The sequence below is a fragment of the Globicephala melas genome, chromosome 13, assembly GCF_963455315.2.
Source record: "Globicephala melas chromosome 13, mGloMel1.2, whole genome shotgun sequence".
NCBI lineage: Eukaryota > Metazoa > Chordata > Mammalia > Artiodactyla > Delphinidae > Globicephala > Globicephala melas.
In genome coordinates this window covers 82,402,346-82,419,926 of record NC_083326.1, presented here as the reverse complement: position 1 = coordinate 82,419,926, position 17,581 = coordinate 82,402,346, and the positions used below count along the sequence as shown (strand labels likewise).

The 17,581-nt window shown below is 50.3% G+C and overlaps 1 protein-coding gene across 5 annotated transcripts in view; it reads right to left on the bottom strand.

The window, feature by feature from the left end:
* Nucleotides 1-128: 128 nt before the first annotated feature.
* LRRC43 (leucine rich repeat containing 43) overlaps nt 129-17,581 on the bottom strand; it is a 36,858-nt gene continuing 19,405 nt past the window's right edge. Inside the window, exons 1-13 of one of the 5 annotated variants that reach the window (XM_060310785.1) lie at nt 15,596-15,714; nt 14,293-14,553; nt 13,567-13,677; nt 9,850-9,989; nt 7,568-7,806; nt 6,691-6,878; nt 5,753-5,973; nt 5,399-5,540; nt 5,066-5,233; nt 4,795-4,980; nt 4,458-4,494; nt 4,290-4,337; nt 129-308 (exon numbers count right to left, since the gene is read on the bottom strand). In XM_060310785.1, coding sequence (XP_060166768.1) covers nt 205-308; nt 4,290-4,337; nt 4,458-4,494; nt 4,795-4,980; nt 5,066-5,233; nt 5,399-5,540; nt 5,753-5,973; nt 6,691-6,878; nt 7,568-7,806; nt 9,850-9,989; nt 13,567-13,677; nt 14,293-14,553; nt 15,596-15,691 — 1,941 coding nt within the window. In that variant the 5' untranslated portion in view covers nt 15,692-15,714 and the 3' untranslated portion in view covers nt 129-204. Of the gene's footprint in view, nt 1,492-3,796; nt 4,338-4,457; nt 4,495-4,794; nt 4,981-5,065; nt 5,234-5,398; nt 5,541-5,752; nt 5,974-6,690; nt 6,879-7,567; nt 7,807-9,849; nt 9,990-13,566; nt 13,678-14,292; nt 14,554-15,595; nt 15,715-17,581 lie in introns of those variants that run through there. The other 4 variants (XM_060310783.1, XR_009566461.1, XM_060310784.1 and 1 more) reach the window with 4 other exon arrangements.

Here is a 17,581-nt window from a genome sequence, read left to right as displayed (position 1 = left end):
CGGCCAGCTTTCCTCTCCTCCCTGGCCAGCTCCACCCCCGCTCCCCACGGCCAGGCTCCCCGCTCGCCACGGCCATTCCCCCGCTCCTCCCGGCCAGGCCCCCTCCCCGCTCCTCCCCACGGCCAGCACCCCGCTCCCCGGACGCGCGGCGGCGGCTGGACAGACGCGGAGCCGCGGTGTCAGAACAACCTTTAATCCCGCGCCCTACGGGACAAGCATCCGAAGCGCCTCCTCCGTCGAGTGGCCCTGGATCAGCTGGATCTGGATCTCCACAGTCAGGGGGTCGGGGCGGTAGTCGCTTTCGTACACTAAAACCAAAGATTTTCTTATTTCTGAAGAAATATGAAAGTGTGAATCCGGAGCGATGAGCGGGCTGGCAGTGCCGGACCATCCCGGGCCAGCTCACGACACGTCCCGGAAACGCAGATGTGACCTCCGCCGTCCCGAGGCCAGCACGGTTTCAGAATCAGATTCCGCCCTCGGGTCTTCACCGTAATAAGGAATAAAATTAAATCACATCTAACTAGATCATTTAACACGTCTCAGTTTGAATTACAAGATGAACTAGCTGCTTTTTCTTGGAACATCTTTTTCACTTGAAAGTACGCTGACAAAATATGGTTATTTCGACGTGAATATTTGTCAGATATTTTCTAAAAAAAGAATGAAGCCTGGCACTTCAGGGAAAACAACTGAAAGCATTTTGATAAATACATTTATAACATTTGAACTTTCAAGTAGAAACTAGAACTTTGTAACACTGTATCTGCCACCATGGACTTAACAGTTTTCCAATACTCAAAAGACTTTTCTGATGTTATGGTTGATGATAAAGAACGCGATTTTTGGATAATGGATTAAAAAAAAATGTGTCAACAGTTGGAAGATCTGCATAACTCAGTGAACCAGTACTTTACCAATAACAATTGCCAGATGTTAACAATTGTGCATGGGTAAGATAGCCATTCAAAATGCAATGTTAAAAACAAAAAAGGCAATGTAGACCAATGGATTAATTTAACATAACTGATTATGAAAAAATTCATCCATATAGATTCAGTTTTCACACTGTAACAACCTTTAAAAAACTACTAGTTGTCAAGTCTCATGCAAAGAGGAATATCCACAGTTATTTAAAAGCCTATTAAAATATTTCCCTCTTTTCCAAGTAGATGTCCACGTGAGGTTAGATTTTCTTCATACACTTCAACTACAGCAACACATCACAGAGACTGACTGCAGAAGCAGTTATGCAAATATGGCTTCCTCAATTAAGCCAGACATTAAAGAAATTTGCAAAAATGTAAAAAAAAAAAAAAAGTTTTGTTTAAAACCATTTTAACCCAAGGATTCAATCACAAATCTCATGTCCATATTTGTCTGGGTCTTCAATTCCAGTAGTGTTAAGTCCTTTGTTCTTTTTCAAAGTTGTTTTGGCTGTTCTAGATCCTTTGAATTTCTATATGAACTTGAGAATCAGCTTGCTGATTTCTACCAAAAAAAAATGAAAAAAAAATATCCCTCCAGGGTTATGATTGAGATTTTATTGACTGTAGATCAATCTGAGGAAAACCAACATCTTAACAATGTTGAATCTCCTGATTTATGTACATAGTATATATCTCCACCGATTTAGGTCTGGTTTCTCTCAGTAACATTTTATAGTTTTCAACATATAGAACTTCTATTGATAATGCTGTTGTAAATGGTATTATTTAAAATTTGTGATATCTGATTGTTCATTGCTCATATATGGAAACGTTTTTTGAATACTGACCCTGTATTCTGCAACCCTGTTAAACTCACTTATTAGTTTTAGAAGCTTTTCTAATATACGCATTTAGTGCAATAAATTTCTCTCTAAATACTGCTTTGTTATATCCTACTAATTTTGGCATTTTGTATTTTTATTTCCATTCAGTTCAAAATACTTTCTAATTTCCCTTTTGATTTCTTCTTTGACCCATAGCTTATTTAGAAGTGTGTTATTTAGTTTCTAAAAATTGGGGGATTTTGCAAATATTTTTCTGTTTAATTCCACTGTAGTCATAGAGGATACTTTATATGACTTGAATTCTTTTACACTTATTGAGACTTGCTTTATGGCCCAGGTTATAGAATATCTCAGTTCTGTGTGCACTTAAAGAATGTGTGTGTGTGTGTGTGTGTGTGTGTGTGTGTGTGTGATTGGATGGAGTGCTCTGTAGCTGTCAGTTAGCTCAAGTTAATTGGCAGAGTGTGATTCAAGTCTTCTACATGCTTATTGATTTTTCTATTTGTTCTATCAATTACTTATGTGTGCTGAAATCTCTGAATATAATTTTGGATTTGTCTCTTTCTCCTTGTACTTCTATCAGCTTTTGTTTCATGTATTTTGAAACAATGATTAGGTGCATACACGCTAAGGACTGTTACATCCTCCCAATGAACTGACTCCTTTATTATGAAATGACCCTCTTTATCCCTGGTAATAGTCTTTGCTCTGAAATCTACTTTGTCTGATATTAATGCAGCTACTCCCATTTTCTTTTGATTAGTGTTAGCATGAATATCTTTTTCCATCCTTTTTATTTCTTATATTTTTGTATCTTTATATTTAAAGAGGGTTTCTGATAGGCGGATAGCTTGGTCTTACTTTTTTATCCAATCTGATCATCTCTGCCTTTTAACTGGGTGTTTAGACCATTTACATTTCATGTGACTCAATATAATTGGGTTTAAGTCTACCATCTTGCTGTTTTCTATTTATCCCATATGTTCTTTGTTTTTTCTGTTTCCACCTTCAGATTAACTGAATATTTTTATAATCCCTATTTTCTCTCCTTTGTTGGCTTATTAACTATAACCCTTTGTTGTGTTTGGTAATTGCAATCATTGTTGCTTTTGTTATGGTCATTCATTTACAATGCTTCAGTTTATTTATCTCTTGTAAAAATAAAATACAGTGTGTGTGTGAAAAAATAAAAAAGGTACAGTTCAGGGGCTTTTAGTATATTTACGATGTTGTGCAACCATCACGGCTCATTTCAGAGCATTTTCGTCACCCCAAATGGAAAACCCGCACCCACTAAGCAGTCATGCCCCATTCCCTCCTTCCCCTGCCCCCAGGCAACCACTAATCTACTTTCTGTCTCTATGGATTTGACAATTCTCCACATTTCATATAAAATCGTTATGTGGTCTTTTGTGTCTGGCTTCTTTTCCTTAGCATTGAGTTTTCAATGTTTATCTGTGGTTTAGGACATGTCAGTGCTTCAATCCTCTTTGTGACGGAATAATATCCCATTGTATGGATGGACCACATTTTGTTTATCCTTTCATCCACTGATAGCCATTTGGGCTGTTTCCACTTTTTGGCTGTTCTGAATCGGGCTGCTGTGGACTTGCTTTAGACTTTTGCAGCAGTCTCCCAGCTGAGTGACCTGTCTCCTACCTCTCCCTCCAAGCCAGACAGTTCTAAAAATTAAATCTAGGGACTTCCCTGGTGGTCCAGTGGTAAAGAATCCGCCTTACAATGCAGGGGACACGGGTTTGATCCCTGGTCAGGGAACTAAGATCCCACATGCCACGGGGCAACTAAGCCCACGCGCCACAACTACTGAGCTTGCGCGCCTCAACTAGAGAGCCTGCCTGCTGCAAACTACAATGCCCACGTGCCCTGGAGCCTGCACGCCACAACTAGAGAGAAGCTCATGCACCTCAACGAAGATCCCGCATGACTCAACTAAGACCCGATGCAGCCAAAAATAAATAAAATAATAAATAAATCTTAAAAAAAATTAAATCTAAAACTTACCTATTTCAATGCTGCCACTGCCCATACAACAAGTCCAGGCTCCTTATAAGGGAGGGCTAACGTCCTGCAGAAGCAGGACCACCGCTGAGCCAGAAGGACCCTGGACACTCCCAACCCTGGGCCTCCCTACTCATTCCCTCCTGGCCCCTACCCCAGAATGCCTGTCCTGCCCATGTCATGACCGCAGCAGGCAGGGAAGACACAGGGTTTGTTCATCAGGGTAGACATGGCCGTCCCTCCCACCGGCTGGAAGATATGATTCTCCATCCTTCCATTCCTTTGGTCCCCAATCAGGCTGATCCCTCAGCAAGTCCTGCTATATTTGTGCCCTTCCCCAAATTCATATGTTGAAATCCCAGCCCCCAAAGGTGATGGTATTAGGAGGCGGGGCCTTTGGAAGGCGGTTACATCATGAGGGCAGAGGGAGACCGCTGGTCCCTTCCGCCAGGTGAGGACCCAGGAAGAAGGCGCGAACCAGGAACAGGACCCTCACCTGACGCTGCTGACAACTTGGTCTTTGACTTCCTGGCCTCCAGAGCAGCTGGAAATAAATGTCTGTTGTTTACACGCCACCCACGCTGTGGAATTTCACAGCGACCTGAACGGACTAGGACTGGTCCTCAGTAAACACCCCCTGCCCTGTTACCATCATCGGTCTTACCATTTTTAGCTTTCTCACTCTTCTTCTTCTTTGAATCCTGAGAGGAAGAACCACAAAATAAGTTCCTTGCTGGAGTGGGGGGATGCTGGGGAAAGGGTGGGTGCTCTCACCCCCGCCAGGGCCTCTCCTGGTCTCCTGGGGAGCAGCTGCCCGACCTGCCCGCTTGCCTGGCCCCTCGCACTCGAGAAGGCCGCCCACCATGCAGGTGACCCTTGCTGCGTCACCCCTCCAGCGCCCCCTCCTGTGGTTCTGGCCCCCTCCCCCTCCCCGCCTCCCCCTCCCTCCCACAGCCTGGCCAGGCTTCTGTGGGCAGGGGAGGCCAGGGGCACTGCTGTACCCTGTAAAGCGTCAGCCTGTCCGTCTCCAAGGTACGGACCACCCCGAAGTTGCACACGGTGGACACGAATGGCTCCCCGGAGAGCAGGGGCTCCAGGTCCACCGGGCCACTGCCCAGCACCCGGAGGACAGGCGGGTCCTGGCGCAGATCCTTACGAAGCTCCTTCTTCTTGCTCCCCTTCTGCTCCTGTGGGGAGAGGCTGGGCGAGTGGAAGCGGGGAGCAGGGGACCGAGGGAGCAGCCCCGCCCCCGGCCGCCCCACACAGAGGCACCTTGGCTGGTTCTTTCTCCCCTTTGCCTGCTTTGTCTTTCCCATCTTTTCCCTTCTTGTTTTTCTCTTCCTTGTCTTTCTCCTTCCCTTTCTTGTCCTTCTCTCCCTTTCCCTTCTTAGCAGCCGAGGGACTGTTGGGGGAAGGCGGCACCGCAGGCCAGGAGAGAATCTAGGGGACAGAAGCTGGGTTGGAGCTAGCCAGGATCTTTCTGGAAAGGCACCGAGACCCTGCCAACAAGGGAGCAGGGCTACAGATGCCCGACAGAAGAGCGGAACAGAGGAGAAGTGGGGCAGAGAAGTCAAAGACCACCCCTGGAGAATTCCAGCCTCCCACCTTCTCCTCCACGATGGTGACGGTGGTCCCTGAGAGCAGGAAGGCCTTGAGCCGCACCAGGTCCTTGAGCACGTGCTGCATCTCGTAGTTGCAGGGGATGACGTCAGACCAGGGTTTGCGGACTGTGCTAAAGAGAACTGTCCTTGGGGAGGGGAGATGGAGACATGGGGGCCATCACCCAGGGGGCTGTGCTGGGGACCAGGGACAAGGCTGGGAGGGCACTTTGAGAAGATGTGCACATGTGGGCACAGCGTGAGGCTGCGGGGTCAGGGAGGGCAGGGGACAGAGTAGAATGCAGAACGATAAACGCAGGTGTGGTCTGGGCCCTGTTCCCAGCCCGGTGAGCATCCTTACCCCGGGGATGGCCAGAGCCGGGGATCCAGGCGCGGCCGCAGCTTGGCCTCTTCCGCAGAGTCCATGGGCCGCGGCAAGGGCGCTGAGGCGCCGGACTCCTCCAGCTCCCTGGACTGGGACTGGGAGGCCAGCCCAGACCCTACAGAGTCTTCAGCCTCTTTGATGGGCTCTTTGGGAATGTCCTCACCCAGCTGTTCCGTGCTGGGCGGGGGCTTGACGATCTGCCACAGAAGACACGAAAACACGTCCAGGGCCGCTGGCCTCAGAGCTCTCACCTGACACTATGCGAACGTGGTGTAAATGGGCACCAGTGTTTGATGGATGTGAAGCAAAGCAAACATGTGGACTTAGGAGGCAGGAAGTTATAAAAAAAATTACCAGTCCTGTTTTTTCCTGAAAGTTCTATGTTAACAGTAAAAATAGTAACAACTTCCACATGAGCTGGGGACCCTCGTGTATTTTTGGTTCTTTTGGCCACGCCCTGCGGTACATGGGACCTTAGTTCCCCGACCGGGGATCGAACCCGCGCCCCCTGCAATGGAAGCGCAGAGTCTTAACCACTGGCCCGCCAGGGAAGTCCTGGCCCCAGGCATTTCTCCTAGTGGGATGACACCGTTGGGTTTTCTTGTGACAGGAAGGGAGCCGGGAGGTGTAGGGGTAGCTGGAGAACGTGGTGGGGAAGCCAGCAGCCTAGTCGCGAAACTCTGGGCTGCTCCCTTGTTATGTCCTTTGCTCCCATTTCAGGGGGGATGGGAAGGGGTGAACACGGTTGAGAATTACTCTGGCTGCAAGAAACAGGCTGAGCGGAAGCCAGTTTCCTGCTCAGAGTAGGGTATGAATTGGAAAGATCCACGTTAAGGGTTTTCCTGGGTCCCCAAAGCCGTTGTGCCTGCACAGGAGCCCCTGAGGACCCGAGAGCAGAGCCCCCACGGACACACCTCAGCCAGCACGCGGCCGTATTCATCTCCTTCGCCTTCCTCATCTTCCACAAACTCGTATGTTACATAATAGCTGTAAGTGATGAAAGGGCCTTGGGGCCCTGGTTCCGGGTCCAAGACCGAGGAGTCCAGAACCCCTCTGACATGTCCAACAGTCACCACTAACCGCGCCTCATGCACCAGGAGATCTGCAGGGGGGAACGGGCAGGGGTGAGGGGAGCTGCGGGGAGGGACTGGGCAGGCAGACAGCAGGGGAGGGCAGGAGAGCTCAGCTCCTGCCTTCTTTCCTCCGAACAGGGCTGAGCCTCACTCTGCAGACTTGGGTTCGAATCCCAGCTCTACCAAGTTCAACACACCCGTGATTTGGGGTAAGTCTCTTTTGGGCAAGAGGCCACTCTTAAGCCTTGTTTTCCTGACGTGTAAAATGGGAATGGTAGTAGCCTCTTTGCAGGAGAGTTACAGATGGAGACTATGTTACCTTAGCCCGTGCTGGTACTCAGTAGGCGTAGCTATTTTTATCAATGTTTTGTCACCCTGACCTTGAGAAGGCTCTGGTGCAGCTTGTGCTGTGAGCCACAAGGGGGTGATCTCAAGCCACCACGGACGCCAAGAAACTAATTTAAAGAATGTTTCCCATTTGTCTAGGAAGGGAGGGGACTGATGGTCCCAGCCTCCCTACCATTTCTGTCGCCAAATCTCAATCACGACGATCAAAATCTGGGAGAGAACTCTGACCAAGAAGGTGACCTACACCTGACCAGGGTCTGGGTCAGCCAGGGAGCTGGATGACAGACAGACACGTGCAGCCAGTAGGGTGATGGTCGGGCCAGCAGGTCCCCCTAGCCCCCCACCCTGCCCTGCACATCGGCTCCCTCACCCCCGCTGTGGCTGAGCCCACGGAACAGATGCTTCTCGCTGGGTGCCACGGTGATGTCGTCCAGCACGCAGAGGCCAGACAGGCCGTCGATGATGAAGCCCCGGTAGCAGGGCACCAGGGCCAGCGGGTTCCCCTGCAGCACGAGCAACCTCAGGCGCTGCAGCGTTCGGAGGCCGGACACCATGCCCTGCAGGTCCGTCAGGTCGTTGAAGCTCAGGTCCAGGGAGATGAGGTTGGGCCTGGAAGGTGAGTGGGACCGCCGGAAGTCAAGAGGCCAGGTAAGCAAAGGGGTGGGGACAGGTAGCTGTGATCTTGCCACGGCACCTGCATCCCCCAGCACCCCGAGTCCCTGATGGACAAGACCTGGGGCTGAGGACGGGATGGGAGGCTGTGCCCATGCTCGACTCTCAAGCCTTGTGCTGCCCTTGACCTGGGTTAGCCCCCCTGTTGGGAAGGGGTTCCTGGTTCTCCCAGTGGCCTCCCTCCTTACTGTGGCATAGAGGTGGCCGCCGCCACATCCCGCCTCTACCGGACTTCTACGTATACAGACCTCTTCTCAGTTAACCGTCTATCTCCCATAGAGCCTAATGCGGGGTTGTGCATCTAGAAGGCTCTCAGCAGAGAGGGACAAACTGGCGAGGAAGGTGGAGGGGAGCCTCTGAGCGGAGGAGCAGCGGGTGGGGGTAGGAGAGGTCGGTAAATAGGGGGGCCTGGGAAGAGGGTGCATGAGGCTCGAGGGGTCTAAAGCTGGAGGACGCTCTCCAGAGTCAGACCAGCGCATGACCACAGGAAGCCATCTGGTTCATTTCCTGGGGGACGTGGGTGAAGAAGAACTGGCCGGTGAGGACAAGAGGAGGTGCCCTGCACCCCGACCTGGAGGAGAGGGCCTTCCTGCTGCACAAAGCAGAAAGCAAATCAATTTCAGCCCTGAGAACAGAGGTGCAAAAACAAACAAACAGAACCCAAACCCACGAGGCGACTAAGCATCACACAATCCCGCCATCACGTGTGATGGCCTCCCAGCTGTGGAGTTCAGGAACTTCAACTCCCCTCCCTCCCCCCTCCCATCCTGCCCGCGACGTTGGCCAGCCAGTGACGAAAACACCCGAGAAGACCGTTTTGTGCTGACCGGCACACAGATTCTACCCAATATCAGCCTCCTTCAAGAGAACTGGTGGAAACCTCAGCAAAATTGATTCGCAGGAAGTGAATCCTTTTAAATTCAAAACAGCAAAAGACGGAGGTTTCACACACGCATGTGTTGCTATGAAATCCATACTCAGCATGAAGCAGGTTACGTTACCGGAAGTCTGTTTTCCAAATCAAAACCCAGAACACTTAGAACTCTGTCCATGGTACAAGCCTGAACTCAGCTGTCACACGAAGTCCAAAGTGTATGTTTCCTTCCTGTGCTACACACCCTGACGGCTGAGGTCAGTGGAGGGAAGGGATCCGGAATTGTACACGGCCAAGGCTGTGAAGAGGCAGCTTGGCCAAGAGTAGGGAAAGGGGAGGAAGGAGGAAATTAGGGTCAGAGAGACGGACCTTCCACGAGCACGTTCCCAGGAGGCCTGGGAAACAGGGCAGCGATGTTGCCCTGCGCCTCGTGCCCCTTCTGGGCTGTGAAGAAAGGAACAGTCATGAACGTCAGCCCGGGGAAGTGCTGCCCAGGATGCTGAGCCCCAGGAATCCTCAGAGCTTCTCTGACAGGCCTCCCTGGCCCCGCTTCCTCTGATGGATTTTCACGGATGGTATCTGAGGCCCTGAGACTCCTCAGATCCAGCGTTTCAGTTTCCCACTGCTCACCCACCAAGAAGACAAGGTCTAACCGAGAGATGTCTGTAGAGCAGCAGTTCTCAGCTGGGGGTGGTTCTGCCCCCCCAGTGGACACGTGGTGCTGTCTGGAGACCTGCTGGCTGTCGCAGCTGGTGTGGGGTGGGTGCTACTGGCATCTGGTGGGTAGAGGCCGGGGGTTCTGCTCCACCTACGGCAGTGCCCAGGACGGCCCTCACAACCAAGAATTAGCTGGCCTGAGTGTCAACAGAAACCCTGAAGCAGAAGGTCCCACTCATTCCCACTACTTCTTGGTGTCCTTCCCTGGGCCTCAGGGGGTTTTTTGTTTATGGGGTCAGAGAAATAAATCCTAGGTCCAGACTTAGCAGTCAACCAGGAGTTATTATAGAAAGGAGCAAAGCTGAGTTCTCCAAGTCACCAGCATAGAATGGCCCAAATCTAATGCTCAACCCCTCCCTCCCTCTTTCCACGTGGGGCTCCCGAGTTACCAGTAATCACTGGTGACGTATAGACTCTCCAGGGGGCCCAGAAGCTTGTTGTGACCCAACCCCAAGTGCTGGAGCCTTGGGGGCGGGCGGGTGCACAGACACTCCATGCTGGTCATCTTGTTGCTGTAGAGCTCCAGCACCTGCGACGCGGGTGGAAAGACAGCCCATGAGCCCAGACAAAACGGAACCCACTCCCTGCTTCCACCCTGGGCAACTCAGGAGAGGAATTACGAAGTACTCATGCCTCGTCTCCCTATGCCCACCTGGACCCCCTTCTAAGAATCCTGGAAGAAAATATTCCCGCAGCAGGTGTCAGAAAGTTTCTTTTCAGATGAAAAGACAACCCTCAGAAAGGGAGAAAATATTTGCAAATGAAGCAACTGACGAAAGATTAATATCCAAAATATACAAACAGCTCATGCAGCTCAATATTAAAAAAAACCAATAACCCAATCAAAAAATGGGTGGGGTGGAAGACCTAAATAGACATTTCTCCAAAGTGAGCGTACAGATGGCTAAGAGGCACAAGAAAAGCTGCTCAACATCACTAATCATTAGAGAAATGCAAATCAAAACTACAATGAGGTATCATCTCACACCGGTCAGAATGGCCATCATTTTAAAAAATCTACAAACAGGGCTTCCCTGATGGTGCAGTGGTTAGAAATCCACCTGCCAATGCAGAGGACACAGGTTTGAGCCCTGGTCCTGGAAGATCCCACATGCCGTGGGGCAACTGGGCCTGTGCGCCACAGCTACTGGGCCTGCGCTCTAGAGCTCACGAGCCACAACTGCTGAGGCCCGTGCGCCTAGAGCCCGTGCTCCGCAACGAGAGGCCGCCGCAATGAGAGGCCTGCGCACCGCGATGAAGAGCAGCCCCCACTCTCCACAACTAGAGAAAAACCCGCACGCAGCAACGAAGACCCAACACAGCCAAAAATAAATAAATTAAAAAAAAATCTACAAACAATAAATGCTGGAGAGGGTGTGGAGAAAAGGGAACCCTCTTGCACTGTTGGTGGGAATGTAAATTGATACAGCCACTATGGAGAACAGTATGGAGGTACCTTAAAAAACTAAAAATAGAATTACCATACAACCCAGCAATCCCAATACTGGGCATATACCCTGAGAAAACCATAATTCAAAAAGACACATGCACCCCAATGTTCATTGAAGCACTATTTACAGTAGCCTGGACATGGAAGGAACCTAAATGTCCATCAACAGAGGAATGCATAAAGAAGATGTGGTACATATATACAATGGAATATTACTCAGCCATAAAAAGAACGAAACTCGGTCATTTACGGAGACGTGGATGGACCTAGAGAGTGTCATACAGAGTGAAGTAAGTCAGAAAGAGAAAAACAAATATCATATATTAATGCATATATGTGGAATCTAGAAAGATGGTATAGATGATCTTATTTGCAAAGCAGAAATAGACACAGATGTAGAGAACAAATGTATGGCTACCAAGGGGGAAAGTGGGGGTAGTAGGAATTGGGAGATTGGGACTGACATATATACACTATTGATACTATGTATAAAATAGGTAACTACTGAGAACATACTGTAGAGCACAGGGAACTCTACTTAATGCACTGTGGTGACCTAAATGGGACCAAAATCCAAAAAAGAGGGGATATATGTATACGTATAACTGATTCATTTTGCTGTACAGTAGAAACTAACACAATATTGTAAAGCAACTATACTGCAATAAAAATTAATCTTAAAAATTAAAAAAAAAGTTTCTTTTCCTGTTGTGAAGGAAACTTTAAAATATGGAGTGGAGGTGATGCCGGAGAGAGTGGGAAAGGAAATGAGTTAACACTTTTTAAAAATTTATTTATTTTTATTTTTGGCTGTGTTGGGTCTTTGTTGCTGCGCGTGGGCTGTCTCTAGTTGTGGCGAGCGGAGGCTACTCTTCATTGCGGTGCGCGGGCTTCTCATTGTGGTGGCTTCTCTTGTCGTGGAGCATGGGCTCTAGGCGCACAGGCTCAGTAGTTGTGGTGCACGGGCTTAGTTGCTCCACGGCACGTGGGATCTTCCCGGGCCAGGGCTTGAACATGTGTCCCTTGCATTGACAGGCAGATTCATAACCACTGCGCCACCAGGGAAGCCCCGAGTTAACATTTTTGCAATTTCTCGACTCATGGCAGTTGTCTCTGGCAAAGCCAAAGGGCCCCTGGCTGGAATAGGGAATAAACCCAAAGATTACAGAGTTCTTGTATTTCTCCTCCAAGGCCTTGCCCGCTTTCTTCTTGAGCCCAGTACTGAGCCATACTTCTGAGCCTCTTCTGCCACAAAATCTACTAGTCTCAGCATTTAATTTAAAATTGAGACCATTTTGATATGCTCAGCTGAAGACTCGTAATAAAGCCTGGCCTACCTCTTTTTGGGGCTTCCCTGGTGGCACAGTGGTTAAGAATCTGCCTGCCGGGCTTCCCTGGTGGCGCAGTGGTTGAGAGTCTGCCTGCCGATGCAGGGGACACGGGTTTGTGTCCCTGTCTGGGAGGATCCCACGTGCCGCAGAGCGGCTGGGCCCGTGAGCCATGGCTGCTGAGCCTGTGTGTCTGGAGTCTGTGCTCCACAATGGGAAAGGACGCAGCAGTGAGGGGCCCACGTACCGCAAAAAAAAAAAAAAAAAAAAGAATCTGCCTGCCGATGCAGGGGACACGGGTTCGAGCCCTGGTCTGGGAAGATCCCACATGCCGTGGAGCAACTAAGCCCGTGAGGCACAACTACTGAGCCTGTGCTCTAGAGGCCACGAGCCACAACTAGTGAGCCAGCGTGCCACAACTACTGAAGCCCGTGCGCCTAGATCTCGTGCTCCACGACAAGAGAAGCCACCACAATGAGAAGCCCACGCACCGCAACGAAGAGTAGCCCCCACTCGCCACAACTAGAGAAAGCCCACGCGCAGCAGTGAAGACCCAACACAGCCAAAAATAAATAAATTTATTAAAAATAAAGTATTCTTAAAAAAAAAAGCCTGGCCTACCTCTTTTTAAAACTTTTCTATTGTGGTAAAATGTATATAATTTGCCATTTCAACCCTTTTTAAGTGTACAATTCAGCAGCATTAAGTACATTCACTTAATGTACAACCATCATTACTATCCATTTCCAAAATTTTTCATTACTCAAACAGAAACTGTGTACCCATTAAGCTATAACTCCCCAATCCCTCCCCCTGGTAACCACTAATCTACTTTCTGTCTCTATGGATTTGCCTCTTCTAGATATTTCATGCAGTGCAATCATCTAATACGTGGCCTTTTGTGTCCGGCCTCCTTCACTCAGCATCATGTTTTCGAGGTCATCCATGTTGTACATATGTCATTCCTTTTTATGACGGTGTGGACAGACCACATTTTGCCGCTCCATTCATCTGCTGATAACAAGCGGGCTGTGTCCACCTGTTGGCTATTGTGAATAGCGCTGCTGTGAACACTGGCGTACAGGAATCTGTCTGATTCCTGCCTTGTATTCTTTGGGGTGTATACCTAGGAAGGGAGTTGCTGGGTCACGTGGAAATTCTAGGTTTAACTTTTTGAGGGATCAGGCCTACCTCTCCAAAGCCTGAGGCTGGCCCTTAGCACAGTCACGATGGCCAAACCTTCTGTGGGGGGGGGGGGGGCAGAGGAGGGGCAGGGCCTCTGGGTAGCATTGGCTCCAAGACCTGGAATGGAACCTGGGCTCCTTTACCTTGAGAGTTGGGGGCAGGTTGGTGGTGTCAATCTCCTTGATTTGATTAGCACTCAGCACCAACTCTTCAAGCTTCACAAATTTCAGGAGGTCCTTGTCCACCAGGCTCACCTGGAAGGGAGGAAAGGGAGCACAGAGCTCCAGTGCGTGAGGCAGCACTGGAGTGAGGATGGCAATGGCACATGCATCTGCAGAGAGTGACCGCCCCACACCCCAAACCCTTTCTTCTCTTGCACGCCTTTCCTGCCAGGATTCGAGTGCCTCGGCCGCCACAGTGGCCTGTCACCTCTCAACCCTCACCCCTCCTCTGACTGTAGGTGTTGGACAACTTCCAGCTCATGTCCTGTGTCCCTTGTTGGACCGTCAGCTCCTGAAGCCAGGAATCCCATCTTCTCCGCTGTCCACCCCAGAGCCACAGTGAATCCTATGGTCTTAAGGAATCATTCTAGTTTACACCCAGCAGCATCAGACCAGAAGCTTCAGGGGTCTGTCTGTGAATCCTCAGTTGACTTTGGCTTCAAGGACATTAGGGGCCCTTCCCGGCTGGGCCTCCCTTCTCTGGGGTAACAGACTAGGCCAGCTCGCCAGGGTTGTTGGCCCTGCTCTGTGGACAAGCTGGTGAGATTAATCAGGGGAGGGCAGAGCTAGGTCTTACCACCAAGGCCTGTAAGGGGAATGGCCCCCCCAACACCAACCCTGTACCTGGTGTTCGCCCCCAGTGCTCACCTGCTTGTTCACCACCCGTAGCGACCTGAAGTAGGTGTAGAAGAAGCTGTCTTTGAGCATCAGGGGATTCTGGATGGCCAGCTCTCTCAGAAAACGGTCCTCAGCGCTTGAGCCCTCCAGCAGGGCCCAGGGTGAGTGGGGGCTGCAGACCAGGCCCAGCAGGGCATCCACCGTCTCCTCCCCAGGGCCCACAGCGTCCTCCTCTCGGGGGATCAGCTCCCGCCATGCTCGGTAAGTTTGAGGAAGAAAGCGCGACTTATTCTGCAGAGGTGGAGGCAGAGAATTTCTCTCGTTATGACTCAGCCCCTCTCAAGGACTCAAAACTCTCAAAATGGAATCGATTGTTAAACAGACAATCAGGGAGAGTTTAGAAGCCAGGAGGTGCAAAAGGCAATCTGTGGGCTGTAACGAGCCAAGGAAAGGTTTTTGAAGAACAGGCGGCAAAGCCTGAAAAGGTAAATTCAGAACCTTTAGATGCCATAAGTGGAGGATGAAAGACTTCGGTCCTGGAGTTTACTCTCTCCCACTCCTTCCTCTTGAGAGACATCTATGTATGAAACCCCCAAGTTCAGCACAATGCCAGGCACATAGTAGGTGCCCAATCCATGTTTGTTGTTGAAACAAATAAATTAGTTCCTTGATTGGTATCTCAGTTTTCTCTTCTATGAAACTGGACACCAGCCGACAAGAGTAGGTGGGGCCCCAGCTTCCCACCAAGTCCCCGGGAACCCTTCAGGACTCAAGACTTCCGGGCACACCTGGGAAGCCCCGGGTTCTCAATGTCATGCTCCTTGTGCACTTAGGTGATGAGGATGGCCCCTGTGGCCACAGCACAGCAGGGTCCTAACTGCAAGCCTTGCTCTCAGGATGAGCTTTTCACCCCAAAGGAGTCCGGTGTCTTTAAGACAGCCAGTCGCCTGCCCCAGATCCGCCTGATGCGCTCAGGATGGGGTCCTGCTCTGGTGGTGGTGGTGGTGGGGGGTCCCTGCCCTCCACCCTGCGTCAGCGCCCACAGGCCCCGGGGGGCCTATCCCGTCCACCCCTGCAGTGTCCCTGTTCCCACAATCCATCCCCATCCCCCCACCACCCCGGTCAGGACGCTCCCTAAACGCCCAGACGCAAACATCCTCTCAGGTTTCTCCAGACCAGCCAACTCCTGGGGCTGGCGGCCCGCTCAGCACCCGGGGCCAGCACCACCCCGACCCCGCTCTCCGCCCCTAGGCCCCGGCCTGGCCCCTGGTCAGTCCCCTCCATCCCCCAGAGCCCCGAGCCCCTCCTCCAGCCGCCCCGCCAGCGCCCGCACCCAGCTGCCCGTGCCGCACGGGAACTCGTGCAGACACAACTTCCGCAGGTGCTCCCGGACCGCGGCGCTCACTGTCAGGGCGGGCGTCTCCATCATCGCGCGTTCTCCACGCCACCCGGTTGCTAGGCAACCGCCAGGACGCGCGCGTGCGCCAGGGCCGGGCGCGTGCTCCAGCAAGCGGGGGCGCGCGCCCGCGCCGGCCCTCGTGAAACCCACTTCCTCCCCTTGCGGGCGAAATTTTCCCCAGCCGGGAATCTGAGACCCCGACTCAGCCCCACGTTCGCTGGGTTAAAAATACACTTCCCCACCACAGCCTGGGGGTTATAACCTTGGGGGCCCCCAGCAGGTACTGAGCGCTTCCCAGTTGTTAATCTGTTTCTATTTCTACTCCGAACCCCCTCGGAATAAAGTGTTAATTCTCATCCCTGTTTGGCAGAACTGGAGAGGAGAAATGAGCCCAAGGCCAAATAATCTGAACACTCTCATCAGTGGATTCTAAGGTGGATTTCTTTAATCCCTGAGTTAGGGGTTTTAATCACTGCCCAACTATACAACCCGTTTAGCACCAAGGCCCCATTTCAGACTCGTCCAATCTCATTCGTCTCTCCATCCTCCCAGCACCTAGCCCACTGCCCGACATTCTAGGGACTCCTGGGCACCGGTTCGTGAAATTAATGGGGTAAGATGATTCTGGTTCCTATAATTTGGAAAGGCAACTTCTTGATTGAGATCTAATTTACATAACTAAAATTCACCCGTTTAAAGTGTACAATTCTGGGGTTTTTAGTATATTCACAGGGCCACTATATTCATAGTGCAGCTGTCACTGTAATCTAATTTTCAACGTTTTCCTCACCCCAAAAGGAAGCACCACCCATTAGCAGTCAAGCCCCACCGCCCCATTGGCCCAGTCCCTGTCAACCACCAATATGCTTTCTTTCTCTGTAATTGCATCTTCTAGATATTTCATGTAAGTTGAGTTATACAGTATTTGTCCTTCCATGACTGGCTTCTTTCACAGCATAATGGTTTCAAGGTTCATCTGTGTTGTAGCATGTGTCAGTACTGCATTCCTTCTTATGGCTGAATAATTTTCTATATATGGGTAGAAGGCATTTTGTTTATCCATTCATCAGCTGATGGACATTTGAGTTGTTTCCACTTTTTGACTCTTACGAACAATGCTGCTGTGAACATTTGTGTACAAGTCTGGTATAAACATATGTTTTCGTTTCTCTTAGGTAGATACCTAGGAATGAAATTGCTGGGTCATATGGTAACTCTATGTTTAACTTTTTTTTTTTTTTTTGGCTGCATTGGATCTTCGTTGCTGCGCACGGGCTTTCTCTAGATGCAAGCAGAGGTTACTCTTTGTCGCGGTGCTCAGGCTTCTCCGGTGGCTTCTCTTGCGGAGCACAGGCTCTAGGCGCGCAGGCTTCAGTAGTTGTGTCACGCAGGCTCAATAGTTGTGGCTCGGGGGCTCTAGAGCGCAGGCTCAGTAGTTGTGGCACACGGGCTTAGTTGCTCCGCGGCATGTGGGATCTTCCCAGACCGGGGATGGAATCTGTGTCCCCTGCATTGGCGGGTGGATTCTGAACCACTGCGCCACCAGGGAAGTCCTATGTTTAACATTTTGAGGAACTGCCAAAGTGTTTTACACAGAAGCCGCACCATTTTACATTTCTACCAGCAATATACGGGGGTTCCAATTTTTTCATATCCTCACCAACACTGATTATTTTACGTTTACAAAAACTATAGCCATCTTAATAGGTGTGAAGTGGTAGCTCATTGTGGTTTTTATTTGCAGTTACCTGACTAATGATGTTGAACAGCTTTTCATGTGCTTATTGGCCACCTGTGTATCTTCTCTGGAGAAATGTCTATTCAAATACTTTGGTCATTTTTAAATTGGGTTGTCTTTGTACTGTTGAGTTTTTATATATTCTGGATACTAGCCCCCTGTCTTGTCCATGATTTTCTCCC